General features: G+C 67.5%; 10 protein-coding genes and 1 non-coding gene across 11 annotated transcripts; 4 read left to right on the forward strand and 7 right to left on the reverse strand.

Moving 5' to 3' along the window:
- Positions 1-599: 599 nt before the first annotated feature.
- FA09DRAFT_321072 (hypothetical protein) lies at positions 600-2,513 on the reverse strand (the record flags this gene model as incomplete). The annotated part of the gene is made up of 9 exons (XM_025741003.1): positions 2,318-2,513; positions 1,900-2,267; positions 1,388-1,852; positions 1,322-1,331; positions 1,215-1,269; positions 1,068-1,164; positions 967-1,016; positions 805-912; positions 600-737 (listed from the first exon to the last, which is right to left on the reverse strand). The coding sequence occupies exons 1-9, from the start codon at positions 2,506-2,508 to the stop codon at positions 600-602; spliced, it is 1,482 nt and encodes a 493-aa protein (XP_025596715.1). The 5' UTR covers positions 2,509-2,513.
- Positions 2,514-2,736: 223 nt separating this feature from the next.
- Positions 2,737-2,829, reverse strand: FA09DRAFT_t39. Its single transcript has one exon. It is a non-coding gene; the product is annotated as a tRNA-Ile (tRNA).
- A 754-nt stretch (positions 2,830-3,583) lies between these two features.
- Positions 3,584-4,233, forward strand: FA09DRAFT_300035 (putative MRPL38-mitochondrial ribosomal protein, large subunit; the record flags this gene model as incomplete). Its single annotated transcript, XM_025740316.1, has 3 exons — positions 3,584-3,610; positions 3,702-3,783; positions 3,938-4,233. The coding sequence occupies 3 exons, from the start codon at positions 3,584-3,586 to the stop codon at positions 4,231-4,233; spliced, it is 405 nt and encodes a 134-aa protein (XP_025596716.1).
- A 25-nt stretch (positions 4,234-4,258) lies between these two features.
- FA09DRAFT_331321 (hypothetical protein) lies at positions 4,259-8,542 on the reverse strand. The gene is made up of 4 exons (XM_025742972.1): positions 7,929-8,542; positions 7,120-7,875; positions 4,405-7,067; positions 4,259-4,351 (listed from the first exon to the last, which is right to left on the reverse strand). Exons 1-4 carry the CDS (start codon positions 8,428-8,430, stop codon positions 4,313-4,315), a joined length of 3,960 nt encoding a protein of 1,319 aa, XP_025596717.1. The 5' UTR covers positions 8,431-8,542; the 3' UTR covers positions 4,259-4,312.
- A 468-nt stretch (positions 8,543-9,010) lies between these two features.
- On the reverse strand, positions 9,011-11,099 carry FA09DRAFT_310663 (ARM repeat-containing protein). The gene is made up of 6 exons (XM_025740641.1): positions 10,506-11,099; positions 9,924-10,415; positions 9,787-9,874; positions 9,567-9,730; positions 9,275-9,511; positions 9,011-9,213 (listed from the first exon to the last, which is right to left on the reverse strand). Exons 1-6 carry the CDS (start codon positions 10,943-10,945, stop codon positions 9,093-9,095), a joined length of 1,542 nt encoding a protein of 513 aa, XP_025596718.1. The 5' UTR covers positions 10,946-11,099; the 3' UTR covers positions 9,011-9,092.
- Positions 11,100-11,685: 586 nt separating this feature from the next.
- On the forward strand, positions 11,686-16,165 carry FA09DRAFT_362006 (hypothetical protein). Its single transcript, XM_025745425.1, has 3 exons — positions 11,686-12,103; positions 12,263-13,339; positions 13,397-16,165. The coding sequence occupies exons 1-3, from the start codon at positions 11,840-11,842 to the stop codon at positions 16,064-16,066; spliced, it is 4,011 nt and encodes a 1,336-aa protein (XP_025596719.1). The 5' UTR covers positions 11,686-11,839; the 3' UTR covers positions 16,067-16,165.
- On the reverse strand, positions 16,097-18,556 carry FA09DRAFT_346716 (hypothetical protein). Its single transcript, XM_025744766.1, has 2 exons — positions 17,946-18,556; positions 16,097-17,895 (listed from the first exon to the last, which is right to left on the reverse strand). Exons 1-2 carry the CDS (start codon positions 18,477-18,479, stop codon positions 16,126-16,128), a joined length of 2,304 nt encoding a protein of 767 aa, XP_025596720.1. The 5' UTR covers positions 18,480-18,556; the 3' UTR covers positions 16,097-16,125.
- Positions 18,557-18,722: 166 nt separating this feature from the next.
- FA09DRAFT_331323 (hypothetical protein) lies at positions 18,723-20,372 on the forward strand. The gene has a single exon (XM_025742973.1). The coding sequence runs from the start codon at positions 18,902-18,904 to the stop codon at positions 20,312-20,314; it is 1,413 nt and encodes a 470-aa protein (XP_025596721.1). The 5' UTR covers positions 18,723-18,901; the 3' UTR covers positions 20,315-20,372.
- A 132-nt stretch (positions 20,373-20,504) lies between these two features.
- On the reverse strand, positions 20,505-21,655 carry FA09DRAFT_346718 (cyclin-like protein; the record flags this gene model as incomplete). The annotated part of the gene is made up of 3 exons (XM_025744767.1): positions 21,372-21,655; positions 20,788-21,185; positions 20,505-20,734 (listed from the first exon to the last, which is right to left on the reverse strand). Coding segments are annotated over exons 1-3 (852 nt in total), but the record flags the coding sequence as incomplete, so codon positions are not given.
- Positions 21,656-21,841: 186 nt separating this feature from the next.
- Positions 21,842-23,348, forward strand: FA09DRAFT_340240 (hypothetical protein; the record flags this gene model as incomplete). Its single annotated transcript, XM_025744302.1, has 2 exons — positions 21,842-22,047; positions 22,220-23,348. 2 exons carry the CDS (start codon positions 21,842-21,844, stop codon positions 23,346-23,348), a joined length of 1,335 nt encoding a protein of 444 aa, XP_025596723.1.
- FA09DRAFT_310671 (hypothetical protein) lies at positions 23,322-25,739 on the reverse strand. The gene is made up of 10 exons (XM_025740642.1): positions 25,375-25,739; positions 24,918-24,994; positions 24,769-24,855; positions 24,480-24,714; positions 24,362-24,423; positions 24,249-24,309; positions 23,906-24,195; positions 23,761-23,852; positions 23,492-23,708; positions 23,322-23,435 (listed from the first exon to the last, which is right to left on the reverse strand). Exons 1-10 carry the CDS (start codon positions 25,569-25,571, stop codon positions 23,422-23,424), a joined length of 1,332 nt encoding a protein of 443 aa, XP_025596724.1. The 5' UTR covers positions 25,572-25,739; the 3' UTR covers positions 23,322-23,421.
- Positions 25,740-27,801: the final 2,062 nt, after the last annotated feature.

Below are 27,801 nucleotides of genomic sequence, written 5' to 3' on the forward strand. Positions count from 1 at the left end.
CGCGCACCTCCTCGCCACGGCCATCACCTCGACGGCCAGCGGCAGCAGCTAGACTTCGTGTGAGCCTGATTCTCAATGTGCTGCCCTGATTCCGCGCTGACTAGCCTTCGCAGAAAGCACTGTCGCCCTCCGCGGTGCGGCAAGACTGCTCTTGACGTCTCCGCGTCATCGAGAGTCGCTCTACTGCCCTCGCACGCTTCCAGTCACGCCTCTAACCTCCGCCGTCACCATCTTCCCGTTCTCGCATGTGCATACGTCTCTGATCCGACACCACTCATCTCGAGCCTCCGAAGGCGCCACCACACATGTTCCGCAGCTGTACCTCTACTTCCGTCGTCCGACCTCTCGCCGTCTGGACGATGCAGCCTCACTTTCCGTTCCGCGTGTCAAGTCTCGCGGCCCCAAATGCGATCAGATCGCCATCATGCGGAGTGTCGCTGCAGTGATTGGGCTTCCGCACCACAGCCGTGCGCCTTGACCTCATCCCTCACCCATCTAGTCTGAAGTCAGCCAGCTCACTTCACAGTGTGGACAGATGTATGAGTGTATTGATGTGCGGGATGTGTATGAATGTGTGAAGTGCTGCCGTCGCGCGAGCCCTAGTCGTCCCTCTTCTTCTCCTTGAGCGCCGCACGCGCGTCCTTCTTCTGCCGCTGCGGGCGCTGCGTGGCGTCGGGCTGGCCGTCGGCGTCCTTGTCCTCGTGCGTGTCGTCGTCGTGGTCGTCGTGATCCTCGTCCTCTTCGTCGTCGTCCTGGTGCAGCGAGTGAGCAGTGATAAGGCAGAGGGCGCCACGGCAGGCTGACCTTCTTCTTGCCGTTCTGATCTGCTGCCTCGCGCTTGCGCACGACGTCCAGCGCCCGCTTCGACTTCTCAGCCGAGGCTGTCTCGCCCTGGTCCCACTCGAGGTCGTACTGCCGAGCAGAGCGTCAGCGCAATGCAGGCACACGCCAGACGGCAGCGCTCACGTCGCCGGCCACACGCTTGATCTGCTTGCGCAGCTCCTTGGCGTCATCGACTGCAGAAGGGTCAGCAAAGCTCTAGCAGCGAGCTGCCGCTGTCCACTCACTCAGCTCTTCGTAGCGATTCAGGTTCAGGCCGCGGGTGATGTACAGCGACTGCTGCCGCTTCGACGTCGTCTCGTTGAGCACGGCGCGGTACGAGACCTGCAGCAACAGTCAGTGCTGCGTATAGGACATGCTTCCTGCATGCGCACCTCGCGGTTGTGGGTGAGGAACCAGATGTAGCCGCCCATGAGTGTGCCCAGTCCACTACAGAGGGCGTGTCAGCAAGGGAGGACCGTGCTGGCTCATCGAGACGTACACGAGGTAGGCTGCGGCGCAGGGGCGAGTCAGCTCCGCAACTCTGCACTCACTCCAGTCCACTCACTGGTCGGCTCCATCGCATCCCAGCCCAGCTCGGTGAAGAACGTCGCATAGCACACGCCGACCCACCACGCGCCGAGCACGCCGACACCGGCGAGGGCGAAGCGGCGCGTGCCGACGTGCGCGAGCTTGTCGCACTCGGCCTTGATGCGGCTCATGCGCTCGATTTCCTCCATCTTGGCATACAGGTTGCCGCGCAGGAAGCGCGTGCGGTCCTCGAAGCTCGGCACGTCGACGAGGATCTCGCGCTCGCCGACGCGGATCGTGAAGCTGCCCAGCCGGCTGGCGTCGCGCAGATAGTCGCCGAAGCCCGTCGCCGGCGACCAGCGCTTGGGGTCGCGCGGGCGGGTGTGGAATGTGATCGGCGGCAGGCCGCGGTCGAGCGTGTCGTTGGGCGGCGTGCCGGGCTCGTGCTCGCCGTGCTTGTCTGAGCGGATCGGCCGGGCAGACGGTCCCTCGGCGCGGATCACTGTGGTGGGTTAGCCAAGCCGGACACGCCTCGTGCGGGCGACTCACAGCTGGAGACGTAGCTCAGCGGCTGCCCGGCATGCAGCAGGAACACGACGCTGTGCGCCGGCGCATCGGCATCAAACTCATCCTCGGCACGGTCCGAGCCGCGCTCCTCGACGGCCGAGTCCTGCGAGCGGCGGTCGTCGCGGCGCGGCTCGGCGCGCTTGGCGACCTGCGAGACGATGTGGCCCTCGTCGACGCGCTGCTCCCAGGGCGTGGTCGCCGAGGTGCTTTTGCCCTTGTCGGTGCTGCCCGCGTGCTCGGCCTGTGCCGACGCCGAGCTCGACTTGCTCGCCGGCGACTCGGGGTCGCCCGACGGCGGCGCGAGCGGCAGTGTGAGCTTGAAGAGCGACGCCTTGGTGAAGGCCAGGTAGCTGTGTGTGGGTCAGTGTGTGCACAGAAGTCACCACCATTCAGCACTCACCCGCGGTCGCCGTCGAGGTGCTTGTGCCGCGTGCCGTCGCCGGAGCGGGCGGGGCGCGAGCTCGAGGGGATGGTGCTGCGCACGCCGCCGGGGCCCGTCACCGTCGAGGCGCAGCGCCGCCACACCGGCGCCAGGAACGGCAGGCGGCTCGGCGCTGCGCACCGCAGCGAGCTGGACGATGTGACGAGCATGCGGGAGATGGCGGTGCTGAGCCAGGCTCGAGGGTCGCGCGGCGCGTAGGTGGAGGGCCGTGCGGCGCGCGCGCCTGGAGTGGATGAGGCATGCCTTCACCTTCTAAGCCGCCTCTCTCGCCTGCCCGCACCCCGGAGCGTCTGAAACTCAGCAGGCGCAGGGCCAAGGAGCTGCTGATGCTCCTCAGCTGAAAAAAAAGCACCCTCCCGGCCCCGGACCGGCAAAAATGACCACAGGCGGGCTCGAACCGCCGGCTTTGGAGTAATACACAGGAACACCTTATATTAGCTCCACACTCTGGCCAACTGAGTTATGCGGCCCTCGGATGGTGTGGGAAGCAGCACATGCACACATAGGCGGTGTGCACGCATGGCAAGACTGCTGCAGCCATGCCTGGCACTGCTGTCAGTGCACGCACAGGCATGCACATCTGCCGCCTGCAGCAGAGCGTGTGCCTCTCACTGGCAGCATGCCACTGCGCCTGCACAGCTGGGTGCAGCAGCACAGCCCACTCCTATCACACATGCTTGAGGCGCTGCTGCCTGACATCTACATCACTGTGCTGTACATTGGCATTGCATCATGGCAAGAGCTCTCTGCACTTGCGCTGCACTGCAACATGGCTGCCAGAGGCAACCAGCTCCCAGGCAGCTGTGAGAGCAGCGGCAGGTCAGTCAGCACCTGCCAGCCATCAAGCAGGCAGTGGCATGCGCTGCCACCAAGCAGGCGCTGGCATAGGCTGCCGCCAAGCCATCAGTGGTGCAGGCTGCCCTTGAGCAGGCACTAGCGTGCACTGCCACTGAGCAGGGCCTGGCACAGGCTGCGGCAGGCACAGGCCCAAAGAGTGAGCAGCGCCGCTGCACGCTGACTGTCCTGCAGATCCATCATGTTGTCAGAAGGCTCAGAATACGGTCCAGCAGGCAAGCGAGAGGGGTGCAGTGAGGGCATCACGCGCGCGCGCCGGCGGAGTTGCGTCACGTGACGCGTCCCGCGGCTGCAGCCTGCCGCCGCGCTCACGATGAGCCGTCTTCTCGCCGCTGCTCTCCTCTACTCCACATCATCCTCCCGCCCAGCATGCTCGGACTCAAGGCGACGATGGCAGTGCGTATGCCGCAGGGCAGCGAGCGCTCTGCTCGGCGCCGGCCCTTCGCAGCGCAGCCGTGCTGGAGCTCACCTGCCCGCCTGCCCGCAGGTCATCGACAACACCGGCGCCCTGGTGGCCGAGTGTGTGAATGTGCTGAAGAACCCGACACGGCATGGCCTGGCGCGCGTCGGTGAGTGCAGTGGACAGGGCGGAGGCTAGTGCGATGGGGACGGCGAGGGTGCGGCTTCTCCAGGCAGAGTGCTGTCGCAGGAGACAGAGCGGAGCAGAGCAAACGCACACCGCCAGTGCTGGCGCGCACCACATGCTGAGGCGACATCTTACAGGCGACGAGATCGTCGTCGTCGTGCAAAAGGCACGGCCCATCACCAACGTCGCCGGCCAGTCGTCGGCCGGCGGCAACAAGGTGCGGCGCGGCGACGTGCGGCACGCCGTCGTGGTGCGCACCAAGAAGGAGATGACGCGCCCCGACGGGCGCACGGTGCGCTTCGACGACAATGCCTGTGTGCTGCTCAACAACAAGCGCGAGCCGGCGGGCACGCGCATCAACGGCGTCGTCGCCGCCGAGCTGCGCCAGGCCGGCTGGAGCAAGATTCTCGCCCTCGCACCAAAGGTCGTCTAGAGCGTACGGGGGATGCGGCCGGTCATGTCACTGTAATCTAGTATCATTCAGAGCAGGCAGGTCTCTAAGATGGCGGCGGCTAGGCAGAGGCGAGGAGCTTCTCCAGAGCCCGGTCGACCTGGGCAGGGACATGTCAGCCACGCCGCACACGCTTCGCTCGCTGCTGCTCACCTTGTAGTTGCTCGCCTCGAGCGCGCGGATGACCTTCTCGCGGTCAAAGCCCATCGACGTGAGGCTCTTGACGGGCCCCGCGTCGTCCGGCTCGGCACCCGAGGGCGTCGCCTTGTGGCCCGACGTCTGCGAGCGTGCCGGAATCGGCGGTGCCGCACTGGCCGCAGCCGGCTGGCTGGGGTTGAACTCGTCGGCAAACGAGAAGCCCGAGCCGGCGCCGCTGCCGCCTGCTGCGGCCGTCGAGGCGCCCGCCGGCGGGTCGCCAAACGACGCGGCAAAGTCGTCGAAGCCAAAGCCGCCCGTCTGTGCGTCGGCCCCGCCTGCAGCCGGCGGAAAGGCGCTGTTGAAGGCGTCCGCCGGTGCAACCGGCGCGCTGGCCTTGGCGGCGTCGAAGCTCGGCACAAAGTCAAAATCGTCGGCGTCGCCAAACGCATCGTCGAAGCCGGGCATCGCTGCGGCCGGCGCACTGCTCGTCGGCGCGGCGCTGGACACCGGTCCGAGATCCTCGAAAGCCGCATCAAAGTCGTCGAACGAGGCCGTCTGCGGCGCGTGCGTCGGCGCAGCAGTCGTCGGCGGCAGCGTGGCTGGCGCGTCAAAGGGACTGCCGGCTGCGATGCTGTTCTGGCGCACTGGTGCCGGCGGCGGGGCGCGCCGCGTCTTGTTCGGGCTGACGGAGCGGTCGGCAGCGCTGGGTGCGCCAAGTGCTGCGGATCCGCTGGGCGCAGACGACGCCGGAGCAGCGGCACCGAAGCCAGCCGTGGCATCGCCAGTCAGCGCATCCTCAAACGCATCGCCGCTGCCCGATGCGCCAGTGTGCTGCGAGCTGACCGGCGCCGTCGCGGCCAGGAATGCGTCCGAGCCAGTCGAAGAGGCAGGCTGCGGCTGGCCCGCAGTCGAGCCGGCAATGACGGCAGCCGCGTCGGCGTCGTCTAGCTCCGGGAAGCGCTCCGCCGCGACGTTGACGTTCTGCGCAGCTGGCAGCGCAGCCGCAGCGCCGGCGCCGGTGGTGGTGCTGGTGTCGGTGCTCTTGCCAAAGCCGTCCTCGTCCGGGCTTGCGGTGCGCGGCGCCTCGAGGTCTTCAGGGCCCTCGTCTTCATCCGAGCTGTCGTCGTCGTCGTCGGCTGTAGCCGGTCCCTTGCCCTTGTCGGCCGTCGGAGCCTCGTCGATCACGTCAGCGTCGGTCGCGATCTCGTCGGCAGTCGGCGCAGGTACGCTTGCCTCGTCCTGCGGTGCCGTTGCCGCAGCCGGCGCTTGCACCACAGAGCTGTCAAGGGCTCCAGGCGGCGCAAAGCTGGCCTCAAAGTCGTCAAACGACTGCTGGCGCGTCGCATCGGGCCGGCTGACCGCTAGCGTGTCGTCGTTCGTCGCCGGCGCAGCAGCAGACTCGGCCGGCTTGTCGTCAAAGTCGGCAAAGGCATCGTCGAACGCCGAGCCGGCCGGAGCTGCAGCCTGGCTACTTGCAGGCGGCGCAGCGGCCGGCGCGTCAAAGTCGTTGCCGAAGCTGTCGTCGAACATTGCGGCGGACGGCGCAGCGGGCGCCTGAGAGTCGGGCTGTGCATCCTGAGACGTCTGCGGCACACCGAAAGGATCGGCACCCTCGGGCGCACCGACTGCACGCGTAGAGGAAGCCTCCTCGTGCGAGTGCACAGCGGCAGCCGCGCCGAGGCCGAGCGCGCCGCCAGCGGCGGCACCGCCGAGCGCAAGCGCTGCGTTGTTGTGCGTGGCGGGCGACGAGGGCGACGAGACGGGGTTGAAGCGGTCGAACGGGTTCGTGCTGCGGACGCTTGCCGCCGGGCTCAGCACGGCCTCGGGCGACTTGATGCCGATCGGCTCAATGGTCGGCGACTTGACCTCTTCGGCGGCCGTCTCGCCAGCCTCAACGGCAGCAATGTCGCTGCGGAGCTTCTCGCTCTCGCCCTCGGCCGTCGCAAGCTGCTTCTTCGAAATGGCGACGAGGCCCTTCTGCTGGCGCGCCTCCTTGCGCAGCTTCTCCAGCTGGCTCTTGAGGCCAATCGTCTCGTTCTGCACCTCGCCCATGCGCTTCTTCATGTCGCGCACATCCTCGCGGTCGCGCATCACCGTCTGCTCCACCTCGTCCTTCTCGGCCCGCAGCGCGCTGAGCTCGCTCTCGTTGCGGATCACGTCCTCGCGCAGCGTCTTGAGCTCTGCCGCCTGCTTGGACGCACGCTCCTCGAGCGCACGCACGGCCGACGTCTCGGCCTCGTGCGTCGTGCGCAGGCTGGCGAGCCGCGACTCGAGCTCGGCGATACTGCTAGCGCTGGACGCCACACTGCCTTCGAGGTTGGTGCGCTTGGCCTGCAGATCCTTGACGCTCTTCTGCGTGCTGTCGATCGCCAGACGCTTGTTGCCCGCCTCGGCGCCAGCATCGTTGATCGGCGTGGCCGGCGCAGCACTGGCCGCCGCACGGGCGGCAGCGGTGCCAGTCGGTGCCGGCGAGAGCACAGGCGAGGTGACGGATTGCGGCGCGGCGAAGTTCGAAGGCTGACCGAAGAAGTCGTCGTCGAAGGGACCCGAGGATTTGGGCGCAGCTGCACGAGCCGGCGCCGAGGCAGCGGGCGTGATGAATGCAGACGCCGTATTGACCGGCAGCGGCGCCGGGTCGTCGTCCATCAGGCTGAACAGATCGCGCTGTGTGTCGGACTCTGCGAGCGGCGTCAGCACAGAAACAGCATGCGTCGTAGCGCTTCTGCTCACCCTGCGGGTTGACGGCAGCCGGCAGGTTCTGGCCCCGCAATGTCGGCGGGATAAGCGCCTCTGGCAGCTCCTGCGGCATCTGCTGGCCCGCGAGGGCGCCATTGATGAGGTGCATAGCGACGGCAAACTCCTCGCGGCTGAGCGAGCCGGACTGGGTGATGTCGGAGAGGTCCCAGACGTGCGCCAGCGTCGCCTCGGGCAGGCCGCTCTGCATGAAGAACGGCACGGCAGCCTGGCCCTCGAGCGTGCCCTTGCGCTCCGTGTCGAGGCCGTCGAAGAAGCGGTCCGCCTTGGCCTTGTCGGCAGCCGAGACGCTCCAGTCGCCGCCGGCCGCCTGCTGCGCAGCAAAGCCGGTTCGCTGTGGCGACAGGAAGCTCGCCGTGCCTGGCGCACGGATGCCCGATGCCTGCGGCGACACGGGCGTGCCGTAGCCCTGCTGTCCAGTGAGCTGGCGCGGCAGGTAGCCACCCGAACCGGTGAGCTGCCGTGGCAGGGCTCCGCTGGCGCTGCCGCCCGTGTTCTGCGCCGTCAGCGGCAGCGAAGTCCCGCCCGAGGCCTGCTCGTACAGGCCCGGCGGCAGCTGCGCCGGCAGCGTGGCCAGCGAGCCGTTCATCGTCGCCTGCAGGAAGTGCATGCCGATGATAAAGTCGGTCAGGTCGAGAGCGCCGCGAGCACGCGTGTCGGCCAGGTTCCAGATGGCGCCGAGCTGCTCAAAGGGCAGCTTGGAGCGCACAAAGATGCCCTTGGCCTTCTCGCCTGGGTGAGGACGTGAGCGACTGGGAGAGGCGCAGCTCGCTAGGCACGCTCACCATCAATCATGCCATTCTGCGGACCGGCGCTGGCGAAGATGCGCGTGTAGCGAGCACGGTCGGCGGGCGTGATGGTGGCCAGGGCGCCGGGCGGCCCGCTGATGGAGCCGTTGCGCACCGGCGTGCCGGGCGCCGAGGCGCCGCCGGGCAGCACGACACCCTCAAAGGCCGGCGGCGGGCCGGGCTGGCTGAGCATGGCCTCGAGACGCTCGAGCGGCGTGCCGCGCTGGGCGTGGCCGATGAGGCGCATGGCGGCAGCCCACTCGGCCTTGCCGAGGAAGCCGTTGTTGGCGCGGTCGGCGATGCTCCAGATGGCGCCGAGCAGCGTGGGCGCGAGCGGCGGGCGCGAGCGGCCGAAGAACTCGACGGCCGCGGCGCCGGTGATGATGCCGCTGCCCGTCGGGTCGGCGGCGGCGAAGAGGGCGGCAAAGGCGGGACGCTCCAGCGGCGCGAGGGTGAGGGGTGCCAGAGGCGCGCCGGGCGCAGCAGCAGGCGCGGCCATGGCGGCAGCGGCGGCAGGCGAGGCCGGCGGGCGATGCGTTGTGGAGCGATAGACAAGAGCTGTGAGCCAGGACGCTGCGAAGGCGGTGGCTGGTCGCTGCGATGAAGGAGGTGTGGATGTGGAGACGAAGGAGGGCGGCGCGGGGTGCGGGCGGCGCATGGCCTGTGCTGCGCGGATGCCGAGCGCCGAGCCCGCCTGCGCGCGCACACTGCTCCAGTGCCTGTGGGTCCAGGCAGCGTCCAGCACGCACAGCACGCACAAGGTGCGCCGCGAAGATCGGGAGCCCTCGCTGCGAGGCTGTACCACGGCACACTCTCTCTCAGACCTGGCTGCTCCGAGTGCAGCGGGCGTGACGGCTGCTGCCTGCAAGCCGGCACCGAGCCGCAGACAAAGGACCATGCCACTGCCGGTCGGCGTTGGCATGTGCTTAGGCGGCGCTTTGCCTCTGAGCCGATCCGTGGGGTGCAAAGCCAAGCCGCGCAGTGCTCCCGAGGCACTCGATAGCCAACAGTCCGCTTGCCTCCTCATGGCAGTGACCTCGCAGCCAGCATCAGCAGTGACAGCGTCGCATCCTCGCGATCGAAGTGATGCTGGTGAAATTGAATCTGCTCTGTCATGTACGGGAAGGGTTGCCTCACGGGACTCGCTCTTCGACGGCTCGTCTATCGCCAGCTGGCAGAGACGAGACGCGAGACGGCGGCGAGGGCGTGCACACGCACGTCGGCGTCCGGGTGCGACGTGAGCTCCATGATGCGCTGCTTGGCGCCGGCCGCTGCGATCTGCCTGTCGTTCGAGCACAAGGGTCAGCTCATTCTCCAGTGACGGCCGTCTGCTTGGCACGCACTTCTTGGAGCTCTCGTGCGCGCGCACCAGCCGCGCAATGTCGTGGCACGCCACGGCGAGCGACAGCGCCTCGCTGTCGTCGTCCTGCAGGATCTTGACGAGCTGCTTGAGGCCGCTGCCCTCGTCCTCGTTGACGAGGCGCGCGGCATTCTCCGTCCAGAAGGCATCGAGCTCGTGCGCCGGATTCTCCCACGAGAGCTTGCCCGACGAGAGCTCAGACGTGTATTCGTCGTACGAGCTGCGCGAGGGGTGATGAGCGATACGGACAGGCACTGCACGTGCTAACGACGCACCTCATGCCCTTGAGCTTCTCGGCCAGCACCTCCTGCACGGCCGCAACGTCCTCCGAGATCTCCTCGTCTGTCCACTTGCGCGTCGAGAGCGCCTCGACGAGCGGCAGGCAGCGCGCGCCGAGCATGGCCGGCGCGTTGGCGTCTGGCGCCTTGGCGAGCAGGTTCTGGCAGGGCCGTCTCAGCGTGTGATGAATGAGGAGACGCGGCAGCGGCGACTCACGCGGAACGTCGCCAGCACAATGCGCACAACCTTCTCCTTGACGGCCGTGCGCGCCACATCGGCCAGGAGTGTGATGACGCCAAATTTGCTGCGAACTGTCAGTCAGCAAGCCTTGCGGCTCCTTACACGGCACTCACGCATTCAGGTCCTCTGCGATCTCCTTGTCGAAACTGAGCAGCCAGATCGAGAAGACGGCGTGGTACACCATCTGCGGGCCGACGGCGCCGCTGGGCGTGGCCGTGCCGTTGGAGTCCTGGCTCTGCGGCGCCTGGCTCTGGCGCAGGATGGAGGCGAGCGCCTTGATGGAGCCATCGGCGTGACCCTCCTGCGACTGCGAAGCAAGGCGCAGCTCCTCCTTCCACACAACAGCGCGCAACCGGTGGTTGCGCAGCAGTGCCTGCAGCAGCTGAATGGCAATGTCGGTGCCGTTGCCGTCGGCAAAGCCGCCCACGCCGCTGCTGGCATTCCGCGGCGCGCCGTTGTTGAGCAGCGCGGCGAGGAAGGAGAGCAGGCGCAGCGTCACCGACGACGGAGGGGTCGTCGCGGCAGAAGTAGCGGGCGAGACAAGCAGCGCAGTGAGGACCGTCGCCGCCTTGACTTGCGCAAAGTCGTCGGAGAGATCGAGCAGCCTGGGCAGCAAGGCAACAGGATCAGTCGCTGTAGCTGGCCGGCGCTGACGGTCTCGTCATACGCAGCAGCACCCATCGCAGCACACTCACTTGACAAGCGGCGCCCACGGCCATGCATCGCTGCCCTGCGACGAGGGCGCATCGCCCGACTCGGGCACGTGGAGGAAGAGCGCGGCGCGGTCGTCGCGGCCGTCGAGCATGTCGGCGACGAGCACCAGCACCTGCTGCAGCGTGTCGGTGCGGCTGAGCTTGCCGAGGAGCGTGAGGTAGAGGCGCGCGTAGGCGGGGCCCTCGGCGTCAATGACGCCGTCGACGGCGGCGCGCGGCTTGGCGTCGACGGCGCGGATCATGCGCAGCTCGGGCTGCGAGACGAGGTCGGCGCGCTGGTAGCCCTCCCACGGGATCGGGCGCGCACGGATGCGCGCCGAGAGCTCGGAGAGCCAGGTGTTGTTGAGATGCACGAGCGGCGGCGTGGGCACCTTCTCGGGCGCCGACGACGAGGCCTGCGTGGAGCCGTTGGCCTCGACCATGGTGGGCAGCGGGGCGCGGGCGCGAGGTGCGGGAGAAGGGGCCGGCGGTGGGCCGGACGGACGGCGGCGCGAAGCCAGAGGTGAAGGTGTGGCCTGCGACTGGTGCGAGCGAGTGAGGGCGGAAGAGCGGGCCACGAGACGGAGCGATGCGAGTGATGAGAGCGAGGTGGAGCTGAGGTGAGGGCGGCGGCCAGCGAGCCGCCAATCTCCTGCCAGATGCGCACGGGCGCAAGCTCGCGAGGCCTGAGCGGAGTCGCGGCAGTCGCTCTCACACCGGGCAGTGCCGCCTCAGCTCCTCCTGCCGGCCCCGCGGCCTGTGATCTGGCCCATGAACGGCTGGATGGAGAGCGAGAGCAGATCTACAGAGGCCTTACAGCTGAGCGCACAGCACGGTCACAAAGCATGATCGGGTGACAGGCGGTAGAAGCAGGCGCTTGGCGAGGCTGGACGAGCGCCGCACCCCGCCCTCAACAACGAAACAGCGTCCGATCTTTGTTCTCGTCTTGCTGAGTTTTCAGCAGCTGCTCTCCTTCATGCAGACGCTGTGCCAAGCGGCGTGCCGAGGACAAGAAGGGCGAGTGGACGAGTGAGGAGGCCAGCCGGCGGCCAGCGAGCATGGCATGCGTGGGAGCCCCTCTCTCGGCGCGCCGAGCGCACAGACGCCTGCCGCGAAACGACGCTAAGCAAGGCGTGACAAGGACGCGCGCCTCGAGATGCATAGCTCGCCTCTTGCTCCATCACCACAAGCACACCCGCATCGCACCTGCCCGCACTGCACTGTCCCTGCGTCGCAGCTGCAGGCGCGCTCGCACCCGCCGCCTCACACCGCGCCCACACGCCGACAGCTCTGTGCCTTGCCTGTCCAGCGTCGCTGCAAGAGCCGCGCCTGGCGCCATGCCGCCGCCCGCCGGCGCCGCCGCGGCCGAGCAGCGGCAGCGGCAGCGCGCCTTTGCGCAGCTCCTCGACGCCACCGACGTGCTGCCGGGACATGCCGTCGCCGACGTGTACCAGCTGCGCCAGCTGTGCCGCCAGCCCGGCGGCGTGCCCGCCGACGCCCCCTGGCTGCGCGCGCATGCCTGGCGCGTGCTGCTGGCGCAGCTGCCGCCCGAGAAGCGCGAGTGGCCCGCGGCGATGGCGCGCAGCCGCGCAGAGTACTACGTGAGTGTCAGAGAGGAAGGATTGATAGGGTGTGCTTAAAGCTGCAAGTCCGAAGAGGCAACGAGATGCCGGAGAGGCGGACACGTGGCAGCTCGTTGCCGAGACTGGCGTCTGTCACAACTGCGGCGTGCAGAGCACAATCTGACCCGCTCCCCACAGAGCTTCGTGGCTACGACGTCTGAATCGCAAGAAGGGCCTGGTGCCGCGGGCGGCACCACGCCCGCCGAGCGAGACGCACTGCTGGAGCAGATCTGGCGCGACCTCTCGCGCTCTCGTCGCAACGCCTTTGCTTTCTACCGCGCGCCCGTGCCGGCATCGTATGCCTGCCCACTTGCGCCCGAGCCAGAGGCCTCGTCGAGCACGGCGCAGCCAGTGCCGCGCACAAAGGGCCGTCATGCTCTGCTCGAGCGCCTGCGCGACATCAACACGGACTACGCGCTCTCGCTTGTGGCGGAAGACGACCCGAGCGCCACGCGACCGATCATTCGGACAGAAGCGCCGAGCGCCGAGGCTTCCGCTGCGGCAGGACCGACTGGTGCTCCCTCGGTTGCATTGCGACGCCAGCTGTCGGTGGACCCCGCGTATGAGAGCGCAACGTCGTCGCCGCCCATCTTCCTCGAGCCTCCCAGCCCGCAAGGGCGGCGCGGCTCCAACTCCGGCCTGTCGGACGCGAGCGAGGGCGAAGTCGACTTTGCCAGCGCAGACGAGGGCGACTCGGAGGGTCATCGCCGTGCCCTGGATCAGGCTGCTGCACTGCTGAGCGGCCAGCGCACAGCTTTACCCGCACCACTGCCGATCGTCGATCGCCAGTGGCATTCGCTGCTTCGCATCCTGTTCGTATATGCGACACTGCATCCTTCAACCGGCTACGTGCAGGGCATGGGCGAGACAGCTTTCGTCCTGCTGTACGTGCTCGGCACCGCCGGTCGCGCGCCGCAGGCGAGCAGTTCGTCTCGCGACGAGCCGGCAAGCGCATACCGAGATCATGAGCTGGACCCGCCTGCCTGTCATGCAGAGGCAGACGCGTTCTGGCTCTTCTCCAATCTTCTCGGCCAGGTGCGCGAACTGTACGAGTTCGAAGGCCTAGACTACGACGCTGCTGGACTACGCGTGCGCAACGGCCTGGAACAGGCCATGCCTGTGCGTCCGCGCACGGATCTGGGAGGCATGGCTACAGCACTGCTGCGCACGAGCCTGCGGCTGCGATGGCTAGACGAGGAGCTGTGGCGCGCGTTGGTGAGTCCTGCGAGAGCGCATGCAAAGATTACCAGCTCGCTGACCTCGCGCATTCAGTCCGTGAGCGGCCTTGACCCTAGGCTGCCGTACTACTCGTTCCGGTGGCTCGCATGCCTGCTCAGCACGGAGCTCGCGCTGCCGTCCATGGTGCAGATCTGGGACGCTCTGCTGGCCGAGTCGTCCGAGCCAAGCGAGGTCTCTGCAAGCCCCAAGATCGACTTCATGATCGACCTATGCTGCGCGCTGCTCGTCTCGCAGCGCGCGCGGCTCCTCGCAGCTCTGCTTGCGCCGCCGGAGAACTCTGACGCGTTCGCCGAGGGCATGAAGGTGCTGCAGAACTTCGAGGAGATCGAGGTTGCGCCGGTGCTGGAGCAGGCGAATCTCTTCCGCCAGCGCCGCATGGCAGCGCCTCTGACAGGCGATGGGCCGCCCGAGACGCACCAGGAGGCCGAGGCGCGCTCGAGCACCAACACGGTGCGGCAGCGCGCAGCCGACACGCTCCGAGGCTGGACGCAAGCCGCAAGTGGGCCTTCAGCGCCAAAGTGGCTGGCTTCTGCCAGAACAAGCATGCGCTCTGTCTCGGCACCTCTGGCATCGGCGCCTGCTGCGCTGTCGTCCTTGCCGCCTCCGCCATCCGCGATCGACGAGGAAGGCAGCGAGCCGGCGCTGTCGCCGCTGCGCAACACCCGCAGCGCGCTCACACGCTACGCTGAGGCGTTCCAGAGCAGCGATGCCGCGGCCACTCTGTCGAAGGCGAGCACCAACTGGACAGCCAAGGCAATGGCGACATGGAGCGCTTCGCCGCGGTCTCGCGATGCGTCGCCCGCGACTGAGACGCCACCGGCCAGCGCACGCTCGCTTGCCGGCCTTGGCTCGTCCTTCTTTCGCGCCAGAAGCGTCAGCAATAGCACGGCCGCATCGGCTTCATCGCCGGTCCTCGGACCGAGCTCTACGATCCATCCCGCACTGCGCTGGTCGCGCGAGATGCCGCATCTGCCGGTGCCGAACGTGCTCGACAGCCCTGCCGGTCGCGAGGACTACACGTGGACCGGCAGCCTTGGCCGCAACTTTTCGCCCAGCAGTCCGAGCCTGCACGGCGTAGATAGCCCGGCAGACAGCCCGAGTCTGGCGCCGTCGAGCCGCTTTCAGAACCTGCCGTCGCTCGCGAGCTCGCCATCCGCTCAGGCTCGCGGCGCTTCGCGCAACGCAGGTCCGAAGCCCTTGCTGCTGACTCGCTCTGCGCGTCCGCCGCGCGAAGGCAGCTCTCCTGGCGAGCACTTGTCGGAGCCGAGCAGCCGCAAAGTCTCGAGCGGACCGATGGCCAGTGCCAGTCCTCGTGGCGCTGCCGATCGTGCGGCGCGCATGGCTCGACGAGACAGCGCATACAGCAGCTCGGTCGCCAGCGGCTACAGCTCGCGCCCAACATCGGACGCCGGCGACGACTATGCCTCTCGCCTCGCCGAGCCCGACGATCCGCTCGACTCGTTGCCGCCGCTGCCCAGTCTGCTAGCTGGGCGCAGCGTGCCCATGCCTGCGGGTATGCCCTCCAGCGCTCCGCCTCTGGGCTACCAGGGCAGCGGCAACGGAACGGCTCCCGCATCTGCGTTCGCTCGCCTGCGCGCCGTCAACGGGGCCGATCACGCACCGCAGGCGTTGCCGTCGCGCATGTCTGATACGGGCAGCGTCAGCAGCGACGGACGTCCGCGCAGCGAGCGCGCCGACTCTCGTGCTGAGGCAGTGATGCCAGCGCAGCTTGCATTTGGCGACGCGTCGAGCAGCGCCGATGCCCCTCTGGTCGCAGCGTCTACTCTGATGCGCCCTCGAGCCACCCGGCGCCGCGAGAGCAACAGCTCGCAGGCAGGCTCCGGCTCGGTGACGATCGCGAGCACCGCGACGTTCGCCGATGGCAGCACGGAAGACGAGGCAGAGAGCAGCATGCGGAGCACGCAGCGCCTGTCCAGCCGCAGCAGTGTCACGTCTGCGAGCTCGCGCCGACGCTCCAGCGGCCGAGGTGCCGATGCAGACGGCCCGCGACCGCTGTCTCTTCACTCGACTGGCGAGGAGGTGCCGTCGCTGCGGCGCAAGTATACCCTAGAAGACGCGCCGGTGCCGGCCAGCGTCAGCGAGGAGCCAGAGGTCCTCTCGCCCGAGTGGAGCGACAGCATGCCGCTGCCCTCTCCGACGTACGCACCGGGCGACGCACCGCCGCCGTCGCGCTCGTCCATCGTGCGCTCGAAGCGTGCGTACTCGGGCGTCAAGTCGCGCCGACAGAGCAGCGAGACGACGAATGCGAACGGCGCGACGCGGACGACGAGCCGCTCTTCGCTGCGGTCGCGCCGGCGCTCGAGCGGCGGCCTGCTAGGTGCAAGCATGGCAGCTAATGGCGCTCTGGCGTCCGACTTCGACGCCTACCACCCTCCGCCGTCGCCGGGCGTGCATGCTGGCGAGACCGTCTCGGCTGCCGAGCTCTTCGACGCGCTGGCCGTGTCGCAGCCCACCACTCCGGGCGAAGACGCGGCCGCAAAGCCGGCGAGCAACGCTCGCTCGTCGAAGGACGCGCTGAGCCTTCGCAACATGCCCGCTCACCATATGGCCACCGACGCGTCCGATGAAGAGACGTTTGGAGCGCCGCAGCTGCACGCATACCCGCAAGACGGCACACAGACACCTGGCGCGGCGATGGAGGCCATCGGCAGCGCGCTCTTCAGAGGCACGCTCGAGGACTGACGCGGATGTCCGGTTGATGGCGTGCAATTAGACTAGTGACTTTGCTTCAATTACGATGTTCACCGCCCGTTCGCGACGACAGTGCTGGCAGCACGAGGCACAGCAGGCTTCGCCGGTGTGCTCTCCTCCACCTCCTCGCCCTCGCCCGTCCAGAAGACGAGAGAGAGGCGTGCCCAGACCCACATGACGCCCAGAGCGCAGTACACGCTCGTGAGCATCAGCGGCAGGAACTCAAGGCTGGCCTCCTTGACTGGCGGCGAAGCTTGAGTAGAGACGGATATCGGCGCAGAGGCAGGCGCGGATGTTGGAAGCACTGCGTCGGCTGCGGCTTCTGTGGCTGAAGCCGCAGCCGCCGAGATCGTGGAGACAGGCGAGACCTCGCTCGTCTGTGAGAATACACCTGCAACGCTGCCTGTCAGATGCGACAGCGCCGCGACTGCACTCTCGCTGGCCTCCGACGCGATGCTGCTGGCGCTTTGCAAGATGCCCGTGACCTCCTCGCTGGCGCCAGGGACGGCGCTGACACTTGCTTCTGACGCAGCTTCGCTGACGGCCTGTGGTGCCTCGACAGTGGCCTCTGCCTTGATTATGTCGGTCTCCGCAAAAGGCTCCTCGGCATCCTCGAGGGGGGTGCTAGTAGCTGCGGGCGTTGCTGGGGCGAGCAGACTGCTTGCGGACTCTGCCAGCGACGATGGAAGGACGTTCTCTGCCTGCACACCTGGAAGGATGGTCTGGCTGTTGATGGCAGTCACGACCGGCGTGACCGCAGCGGCCACGAGCGTCGCAGCTGGAGCGACGAGCGATGAGGCCTTGCTGATGGCTTCGCTGAGCGCGCTCGGAGGAGTCACGTCCGCCAGCGGCTGGCTCGGCGACGGAAAGAGCAGCGGGTGGAGCAGACTGGTGTACGCTAGCAGGCCGGCGAAGCCGAGCAGATAGGCGTGCTCTGCGAAGTGTGCCAAAACGCCCAGGTTGGTCGGCACTGGCCGAAACACGTTGCGGTTGAGCGGCACGAAGACGCAGAGCGCCCAGACGATAGAGTAGGCGATCTTGACGATGCTTTCGCGAGCCGAGAAAAGCAACGGGAAGAGGCCGACGACGCCAGCGACGGAGAGGACGAGCGTGAGGCGCGCGTGTGCGTGCGAGAGAGGCGCGAGCAGCGTCAGTGGTAGCAGAGGCAGCAGGATGGCCTTCTCGTGCACGTGGTAGCCAAAGATGAAGGACGTGAGGCCGGAGAGCGTGATGGCCATGACGAAGGAGGCGTACGTCGGCCGAGTCCAGAGGCGCAGCGAGAAGGCCAGAAGTGGCAGTGCCGTGAGCAGGAAGCAGTGGCCGGCGGTGATCGTCGGCAGTACTCCGAAGCTGGTGTCGCCAATGAGGCCGCGCGAGGCAGACGAGAGGCCGTTGCGTGCCGCATGCCCGTCGATGAAGCTGGCGAACAGCTGAGGGCGCAGCGAGGCAACGCGCAGAAGTACGCGGTCAGCGAATGTGTAGAGCGCCCAGAAGTTCGCCGCCCAGTAGGCGTGATTGAGACCGCGGGCGAAGGGAAAGAGGCGCGAGCAGATCTGCTGCATAATGCCGATGGGCCCGGCGGGGGCAGAGGGCGCGAGGCCGGCAAGCAGGAGCGGTGCAAAGCCGAGCACTGGCGGCAGCAGCGTGATGGTGCCGAGCGTGAAGAGGCGCGCCAGCGGACCGGCATCGGCAGCGGAGGCGCTAGTCGGCAAGACGTAGGTGCGCAGCAGAAAGACGAAGTAAGCTGGCGCGAGGTAGATGTAGATGTGCTTGAGCATGAGCAGCGATGAGAAAAGGAAGGCACACAGCAGCGGCCGTTGCTGAGGCGGACGTGAGCACGCAGCAGAGGCGATGGCTTACGAACACTCACTTCTCGCGCTGCCCAGATGCTCCAGAACAGCACACCCGTCAGGAAGCCATTGTACTGGAAGTGCATGTGGTCGACGATGACGAGGCCCGGATGCAGCAGCACAGCCGCAGCGACGAGTCGCGCCGCCTGAGTTCGCTCGGCGCTGAGCACGCGGCCCGCTGGCGGCGCAGCGAGGGCCAGCAGTGCGGCAGCGAGCACGAGCTCGGTGAGCAGCACGCTGCTGCGCATCACGAGGCGCGCCGGGGCCGAGGCATACTCGAGGCCGGCCTGCAGTGCCGTGATGCGCGGGTCGGCGAGCGCGGCGGGCGCGGCGAGGAGGCGCGAGAAGTAGGCGAAGAAGGGCGGATAGTCGAGCGTCCACGGCGACGTCTCGTCGAAGTACCACTGCGCCAGCGGCAGGCTGCGCGTGAGGGCCAGCCAGTGGCGGTGCACCTCAAAGTCGGTCGAGTGGTAGGCGGGCACGAGGAGCAGCTTGAGGGCGAAGGAGAGGAGCAGCACGTCGCGCGCCCACGTGGGCACGCTGCGGACAGACATGGCGTGCGGCAGGCGGCGTCACCGGCAGCACTCGGGCATGCGGCGGGCGAGCGCGAGGGTGGGCAGGGAGAAGGACGTGCTTGTGGTGCGGAGGAAGAAGGCCGTGCGCGAGGCGGAGCGAGCCAAACACCCCGCCCGCGCGTGCAGGTGAGAGCGGAGCCGCGGGAATCGCGGCCGCAGCTTGGCCCTGATCCTGCATCAGCTCAGCAGCCGTGCAAGGCCGTGCCTCTTTCCCGCCACCACCTTCAAGCACAGTCAAGAGCATCGAGCATCGAGCAGCAGTAGTCTGATCCTTGCCCGGGCACCTCACGCTTCTCCGTCAATCTGGAGCGCACGTAGCGGGCGGTGCAGCGACCAGTTCCGCAGCGCCCTCCACTTGCCCGTGCATGGCCTCGCCAGGCAGCTCCTCGCCCGAGCGCGCCATGGCGCACCCTCTGCTCAGCAGGCTCGCACGGCCTTCGCTCTTCCTCGGGCCGCATCCGTCGCTGCGAGCCTCGTGCGTGCCGCCTGCAGCTGCGCCACCGGCAAGCGGCAGTAGCGAGGCAGGCCCGTCCGCAGGCGAGCCTCCAGCGCCAGAGCGGCCACTGCGCACCTGGGCGAGCTACGCCGGCGCAGCCGGCATCTCTCGACAGGCCCATGACTTCGCGGCGCTGCTATCACCGCTGCCGCGCGTGACGTGGTTTGGCGAGCAGCACCACCAGCCGGCCGTGCTCTCGGCGCAGCTGCAGCTGCTCGCGGCTGTGCACGACGCCAGCGCAGGGCGACAGGTACACCTCGTGCTCGAGCCCTTTGCGCTGCCCGATCAAGCACTGCTAGATGCCTTTGCTCGCCGAGAGCTGCCACTCGGCAAGCTGGCGGGCCTGTACAACGAGCACTCGGAAGAGGGCTTCGGCTTGGCGCACTATGCGCCGCTGCTCGTGCTCGCGCGCGACCTCAAGGTCAAGGTGTGGGCTGGCTTCCCGCCAAGAAGCTGGGCTCGCGCCGTCTTCAAGCAGGAGCGAGCTGATGCCATGCGCGATCTGACCGCCTGGAACCGGGCACGCGCAGAGGGCACATTCGACGCTCCAGATGCAGAGGGAGGCGCACCAGATCCATGCCGCTCGGGTGCTGCGTACACACAGCTCGGCCTTCGCCCGTCTCTCCATACCCCTCCGCTGGGCGCAGCAGCGCATCGGCTCATCTATACCCTCACCACGCCGCACCGCACCTATCTCTCGTCGCTCTTCAAGCCCGACGCACCGCCAGCGTTCCCGTCGATGGTCTCGCGCGAGACTGCGCAGGCAGCCGTGGCGCATCTCAAGGACACGGCCGCCATGGCGCACTGGGAGGCCGCGGATCGACGATGGCGCGCCGCCACGCCGCCGTCCACTGAGTTCGCACCGCATCTCGTTGCGCCACAAGTGCAAGAGAAGGGCTTCGGCCCAGCGCAAGCAGTCAAGGACACGTACTTCGCGCACGTCATCCACTCTATCCTCGTCCGACATCCAGACGACATCGTCCTGGCCGTCGCTGGCGCCGGACACGTCGAGTACTACGCCGGCGCACCCGAGCGCCTGCGTGCCATGCAACGGGCGCAAGAGGGCGAGCGGAGCGAGACCGAGGAGATGCACCAGCTGCTCGTCGTCACCAAGCCCGAAGACTCCGCTGTCTGGGGCACGGAGAAGCCCGAGCCCAGCAAGCCGGCGGCAGCTGCCATGAGCGGCTGGGAGGAGCTCGACCTGTGGGAGCGACCGTGTGCCGATGCGGTCGTGCTGTACGAGTGGGACAACGGAGATGCTGCGTCGGATGGCGAGCCAGCGAGCAACGCACAGCCGGCCGAGAGCAGCAGCAAGTAGCGGTCTGTCTGTAGCGCACGCCGTAGTGACTCGACATTAGACGTACTTCATTGCTTGTCCCTGTCCTCCGCTATCCGCGTGCCCGTGTCTGCTGCCCGCGAGCCATTCTCTGAGCTGCGCCGCTCCTTCGCCTGGTTCGCTTCGAGCCATTCTCGCACGCTCGTGCGATCGGCAAACTCGACCATGCCGCCGTGCTCGTCGCGCACGCGCCCGCCGCCGCTGGGATGGTAGAGCCATGCGATGTGGGCGCAGACGCAGCGCAGCTCTGCCTCGGTCACGTCTAGCAGCGCCCACCACGGCGGGTCCAGCGGCAGCGCTGGCCGCTTCTCCGCAGGGCCGGGCGCGTGCAGCAGGTTGTAGTAGATGCTCGCAGCTGCCAGGACGTGCGGGGCGAAGAGACAGTACACTGGCGTTTGCAGCCTGCGAGCGCAAGTCAGCTCTGCCAAACACACCGCAACCTGAGCGACACTCACGCATCGTTCAGCGTGCCCCAACACCTCTGCGCAAAGCCGTCCCAACGCTCGCCGCCCGTGGCGCCGAGCATCTGCAGATAGTTGACAAGCGTGGCGTACGGCAGCGAGAGGCTGGTGTTGAAGCCGAGCCGCTTGAGCACCTGCATCTCCGCCACAACCAGTGCGTCCTTTGCCTCGTAGAAGGAGGCATCAAAGTAGCCCACCGGCGCATGCGAGAAGCGCGATGACGCAGGCTTGCCAGGCGCACGCGGCAGCTCGAGACTGCGAGATGACGGCGACATGGAAGAGGCATGCGAGGCGCGTGCCAGCAGATAGCTCATGACGTTGAGCAGGTCGCGGATGCGCACCGGCGACTCCTCGAGCTTCGAGGCGAGGAAGAGCACGCCAGGGACGATCTCCTGCAACGCGGTGTGAGATGCGAGGATGCAAGGGCACACACGGCAGCTTCCAGTGCGGAGGCGAAGTCGAGCAGTCCGCGGACGTGCTGCCATCCAGTGATGCTGCTAGACCTTCCCGCCGCCTCGTGCACCGCTATCATGTCCCTCCACACGGCCTTTGCCCTTCGCACAGACAGCGCCACTCACCCTTGTGCTGAAGTCGCGGAAGCTCGAGACATACCAGAAACGCTGGAAGAGCAGCTGCGCACTGGCCATGACGGCCTGCGGCAGGCGCAGCAGCGTGCCGGCGTCCTGGATGAGGCGGCAGCCCCAGACGCGCAGCTCGTCCTCCAGCGCACGCGGGATGCCGTCGGCGCGCGACGGAGAGTGGCTTGCCTGCGCTGCCGACGCCAGCGGATTGAGCAGCGACATGACCGAGCGAGGCGCAGCCGGCGCTGATGCGGTGACACACGAGGGATGGTGGTGGTGGGAGCGAAGATCGTGTGGCTTGGAGCCGCGGCGTGAGGAAGCGCGCGAAGCACGAGGCGCAGCACAGCAGGCCGCCGCGCCGCGCGTGCCTCTTGCTTCCTACCACCACCTGCCGGCTCACCGGCACCAGCGCCTGGTCACCGCTTCATCATCGCCGCCACCTCTCTGCTACGACCGCAGCGCACGTCATGCCGCCGCCGTCAGCCCTCTCGCGCACCGTCGCCTCGCTCACGCGCGCCGCCATGGGTGCCGACGCGCCGGCTGCAGACGTCGGCGACGACGAGCTGGACAAGTACATCGCAGAGATGATCCTGCGCGAGGCGCGCGAGAAGAACGCTGCCGCCGTTCGGCCTGGAAGTGGCGGCGGCAGTGGCAGCAGCGGCCGCTCGCGAGCGTGAGTGACAGAGGCTGGCAGGTGCGAAGTGGAGGTCGCCCGAGCAGTTTAGGGAGGGGTGTGAACAGAGACGCAGGGAGCGGGAGCAACCGCGAGTAGCGCGATGCACCGACCTTCACATGCTAGGAACACCTCTGCAGCACTTCAAGTACGCAGCTGACTCGCTGCACAGGCCCTCACCCACACGAGCGGCGCCGACAAACAAGCGCTTCCTCGCCTCGATGATCCGCAGCGTCGACACGCACAACCAGGCCGTCATCGCTGCGCAGGCCGCCGAGGCCGAGTCGGCACAGCGAGCGCGTGCCGCTGAGGAGGCAGAGCTGCGCGCTGAGGCTCGGCGCCAGTACCGCGAGGCCTGGCGTGCCGGCGAGGGCACTCGGGCGTGGAGCGCTGCCGAGCCGCGCAGCGTGAGCATTCGAGGCAGCGCGTCGAGCAGCCGAGAGCCGAGCCGGCCAAGCAGCCGCACGGACGATCGCGAAGACCGTAGAGAGCACGATGCGAGGCGGAGAGATGATGCTGCGGCAGACGAGCGCGCCCGCGAGGCCCGTCGTGCTCGCGAGAAGGAGGCAGACCTGCGCAAACGCTTGCTGGGCGGCCGGCATCTCGACGCCGAGCGCTCGAGCTCTGCTTCAAGCTCATCGCGGCGCCGAAGCCGCAGTCCCGAGCACGACGGGCGCAGCAGGGATCGGGACCGATCACGGCGCTCTCGGTACGAGGAAGAGGACGAGGAGGAAGCAGAGCGGCGGCGAAGGCGAAGGCGGCTCGAGCGCGAGCACGACGAAGCGCGCAGGCGAGAAGACGAGCGCCGCTCGCAGCACACTGCTTCTCCCCGCACACGCAGTCCTTCTCGGCGCTCTTCTCCGGCCTCTCATCGCACAGCGAGCTCTTCGCGTGCACATGCCGCCGAGCGCGTGCCACACGACTCTGGAGAGTCACCGGCGCCGCTGCCCGACCCGTCGCTGTACTCGTCGAAGATGGACAAGTACTTCGATCCGGCCTACGACCCGGCGCTCGACGTGAGTCTGGAGGCCACGACGGACGAGAACGGCCTGGTGGCCGACGGCGGCTGGGACCGCATGCTGGATGTGGTGCGCGAGCGCGAGGATGCCAAGCGGCGCGCCAAGGACGAGCGGCGGCGGGAGAAGGACGACAAGCGGCGGCGGAAGGAGCTGCGCAAGGAGGGTCGCTTGGCTCGCTCTTCGGCACTGAGCAGCGACGAGGAGCCTGCAGAGGCGTCAGCTCCGCAGCCGGTGCGCGCCACGCGCGAGTGGGATCTGGGCAAGGTCAAGGATCTGGCGTAGCAGCCGCGTCGCTCGGTCAATCTTATTCGCGCCCCGTGGCCCACAGCTTAGTGACAGATCTGTGCAAGCTCGCTCAATCAAAGTGACCTGCGAGACAGAGAACGTCAGCGGCGGGCGAGTGTGAGCCGCGCGCATGGACGCACCCCAAACCCCGGCCTTCTGGAAGCTCTCGACCATCTCCTGTACGCCTTGCGGCGCAAAGGTGCGCCGCGGCGTCCAGCCAATCACGCGCTCGATCTTGGAGCTGTCGAGCGCAATGCAGCGCTGCGCCACAGCTTCTTGGTCGAGGAAGAGCGTGAAGGGCGTGTAGGTGATGGGCGGCACGGCATTGGCCTTGAGCTTCGTCGCCTCCTCCATGTGCTGTGCGAGGCGTGTCAGCGGTGAGGCACAGCTGAAGCATGGTACTGCTCACCTTCTCGTTCATCTCGTCAACGACCGAGGCCAGGTTCAGCCTTGCCCACGCGTTGATGGCCGCGTTGACGAAGCCGGTCTCGACGTTGTAGTCTGCAGTGCTGCGCTCAGTACTCAGCGCCGCTACGTAGCAGACTGCCACTCACGCCGGCCAATGACGTCGAGCAGCTTGCCCTGGTCCGTGTCGCGGCCGTCGGTGACGTTGAACACGGGCGCCTTGGGCGTCTTGGCGCGCGGGCAGCACAGCTCGATGTCCTTGTTCCAGTCGACGCCCAGACCCTTGCCCTTGTCCTTGGGCGCCACGGCCGGCAGCAGCTCGCCGGCGAGCTCGTTGGCCTCGGCGCGCGACCGCGTCACGAGCCACTGTGCCGTCGCCCAGGCTGCCGAGCACCAGTCGGTCGAGTGCAGGCTGTTCAGCCGCAGATCGGCAGACCACCTGTGCGGGACGTCAGCCTGACTAGCAGGATTCTCGTTCGCGGCACAGCTCACAAGATCTTTACTGGCTCCTTCAGCGAGCGATAGATCTCTCCGAAGGCGATGCGTGGCGGCACTGAAGGGGTGTATGAGTGATGCGCCCTGCAGCACATGGCACTGCTACGCACGCTCTCCATGGTACTGTGTCGGGCCCCAGATGCCTGCCGAGCGCAGAATCGCAACCGGCAGGCTGCGGTAGTGACAGCATCAGCAACAGCGTCTGCTGCGACCTGCAGCTTGACTCACTCCTCGACGTTCGCCACTGCCCGCTCCGCCTCGTACCAGAAGTACGAACGCGGACCCTTCTGCATTGAGCGCTGTGCCGGGCTCGTGCTCTCGCGGATCAGGCCCTCGTCCATCTTGCTCTTCCAGAATGGCGGCGTGTCGCGCACGTATGCCTTGACGCCTCGCCGTGCCGCCTCGGCCGCGAGCATGCCCGCCAGCTTGGTAGTGCGCTCGAGCAGTAGTTGCGCGGGCACGTCTGCGAAGTACCTGTCAGCGACTAGGCGAAACAGAGAGTGCAGTCGAGACGTACCAGCTGAGAGCACTCCCTCGCCTGTCAGGTCAAACACGATGTCCCACGGCCCGTTCGGCCCCGGCTCGAAGACGCTTGCTGCCGTCGCTGCAGGCCAACTGTCAGCCATGCGTGTAGCACACGCTCTGCCACGCTCTTTCGGGACGCACCAGGGATAGTCAAATTCGCTTGCCGGTACTCCACCCGAGGGTCCTTCAGCGCCGCGAGCACGGGCGGGTCGACGAAGCTGCGGGTCGGCAGGTCAGCACACGCCTGCTGACGACTGCGCACGGGCCTCGGCCAAAAGACACGGCGTGCAGCGGTACACAACAGCAAGCGTCTTGGGCTATTCTCACGCTCAGGCCGCCTCGTCTGGCCTGCAGTGCGGCGGACTCGACGACGTGTCTCGATCTCCTCGCTGACGCTCGGGCCTTGCGAGAAGATCAGCGAGGCTGGCTCGCAGCGCCGACACATTGCCGAGCTGATGTTTTGTGACTGCCTTACAGGCGCTATCTCACACCGCCCGAATGGCTCAGCGATGGGACTCGAGGCCCACGCAGGAGCTGCGCACAAGCCGGGAGAGTGCCGCGAGCGGACGAGCTGCACACGGCCTCACGGGTCACTCACGTGCTGCTGCCCTCTGAGCTGACGAAGAACTTGTCGACGAGACGCACGCTGCCCAGCGCCTGCTGTGCGCCGGCGCCGGCGGCACTGCTGGCCTCGGGCGCCGAGCCGTTGCCGTGCAGCAGCGCGAGGAGCCAGACGAGCAGCGGGCGCGCCAGGTGCTGCATGCCGCCGAGGATGAGGACGTTGTGCGGCGCCATGGCGGGCAGGCGGAGCGGGATGGTGGAGTGAAAGAGAAGAAGCCGCTGGCCTGGACGGGGCACGAGAAGACGAGGTGGTGGAGAGGAGCAAAGGCGCGAGCAAGTAGCCGACGGGCACCAAGAGTCAGAGTGCCGCGCTTTAGCTCTCTTCAGCTGGCGGCCTCGTCGGGAGCTCCGCGGAAGTGCGCCCCTGATCGCTGGGTGCGGCGGGCCCGGACTCCTATCGCGAGTCAGCGCAGGCGGCCTGCCTGTGCTGGGAAGAGCACTGTGTCTGAGTCCAAAGCCCAGAAAAGCGGTTGATCGACTCGCTGGCCGGCGAGAAGCGCTGCGAGAGAGAAGGAGACCGGCACCGGCTCCTGAGCGCGCGCGCGTGCCGCCGAGAAGCACACGCACGCATCGGCGCAGGCCCATGCCGCCATGCCTCGCAAGGCGCTGCGCTGGCGGCAGACGTGCACGCTGCTGAGACACTTCCGCAAGCTGTACCGCAGCTTGCTCTGCTCGGCGCATCACATCGAGGTGAGGGCTGAGGTTCAAGAGGCAGCAGCCGCTCAGGCAGGCACCCGAGCCGGCGCCGGTGCCTGCCGCTGTTGCTTTGTGCCTGCGGCTGCGCTCGGGCCGCCGGCCGTGCGCGCCGCGGCTTGCGGCCGAGCGGAGCTAGGCGCGGGAGCAGCACGGCGGAGCTTTGCTCGCCGGCCAAGGCGCCGCGAGCCTGCTGCTGACCATCCCGCCGCCTCGTTCAGCCTGATCCCATCTGATCGTTGCCGCACGGCGCAGCTCCGTATGCAGATGGCTACGAAGTTTGCTTCATGAAGCTCAGCTCCGGCTCCGACGCTTGTGCAGCGCTCTGCCTGCGGGCCTGCTGCGGGCCGCCCGTTTTGTGCTGGACCTTGCCGAAGCTGCCGGATGGCTTGAGGTTTGCGGCCACGGCTTGCTTTGCCCGACGCTTTGGGAGGGTCTGCCTAACCTCAGCACCTTCAGTTTGAGGCGTGCTCATTCCGCCATCGCTGCACATTGTGAAGTCCAGCCGGCAGTTGAGAGCACGGCTCTCGCAAGCCAGCGGGCGGGCCGCTTCCTCGCCCTAGTTGGTGGGCGATCGAAGGCGCAGCAGCAAGCGGGTGCCGGAGGTGCGTCCAGCACAGAGCTGCAAGACCGGGCTTGGCGCAGCTAGTCTGCTTCAGCCGTGCAGGATCAGGAGCATTTCTCGGATCCGGTCGGGTCGGAGGGTCGGCGTGCGCAAGCGTGCTGCGCCTTCCGAGCGGCTCGTGAGCAGAGCCGTAGAAGTGGCGGCGCAGCACTAGACTCTAGCTCGCACGAAGGCGGCCGCTTGCGTGCTCAGCGCCGGAAGATCAGGCCGTGCCCAAGGCTCGGGTCTCGCCGACGGCACTTGCAGGGAGCATGCCGCCGCCGCACCCCAGCAAAGCGGCCGTGCCTCACGGACTTTCGCCGCCCGCCTGATCATCGGAGCGCTCGGGCCGAGGTGACGGCACCGGCTTCGGAAATCTCTGCTTGCTGTCTGTAGCTGGCGTGCCGCGCTGCGAGATGAGGTGAAGGGCTGGCAGAGGGCGCCGTTCTTCCGGGCGCCGGCGAGGCGGCAAAAGCAGCGGATTGTCCGCGACTTGGCAGATCGGGCGCGAGCAGTTTTGCCGCCGCACGACTGCTTCCTCCGGGCCTTGAGGCGTACTCAGACATGTCTGCTGCTGCGCATCAGCTGATCCTAGCTTGAGAGGCTGCAGCAGCGGCAGCTGAGCAGCTGCAGCCGATGAGCGCGCACAACGCCCTTCGACTCGGCGGCTGCCGCAGAGCTACGACAGCGAGTCGACGCCGAGCTCGCTCGCCCACGCCCGTCGCATTGCTCCTCGTCGTCCGAGTGTCATGTCGCGTGAGCGTCTGAAATCAAGGGTGAGCATTCGGAAGGAGGTCAGCTACCAGGATCTGCAAAAAAATTGGAGGTTTCATCATCAGGGGGCGCGAAAAATGCGCACGGTGGGATTCGAACCCACAACCGGCCAGAGCCAAAATCATTTCAGCATCCTGTGCATCTGATACATAGGAATGCGATAATATAAGCTGACGAGCAAAGCCATTAGCGGTCGCGCGCGCTGTTGTCCGAGCAGGCGTCGCGTGAGCGCTACTCCATTCCTCGGAGAAAGTCCCGCAAGATGTCCTGCGCGCGACGCGCCCACGCCTGCCCTGCGCGCGTGATGCTCTGTGTGGAGGTCAGCGCCGCTTC

This window comes from Tilletiopsis washingtonensis, assembly GCF_003144115.1.
Source record: "Tilletiopsis washingtonensis strain MCA 4186 unplaced genomic scaffold FA09scaffold_17, whole genome shotgun sequence".
NCBI lineage: Eukaryota > Fungi > Basidiomycota > Exobasidiomycetes > Entylomatales > Tilletiopsis > Tilletiopsis washingtonensis.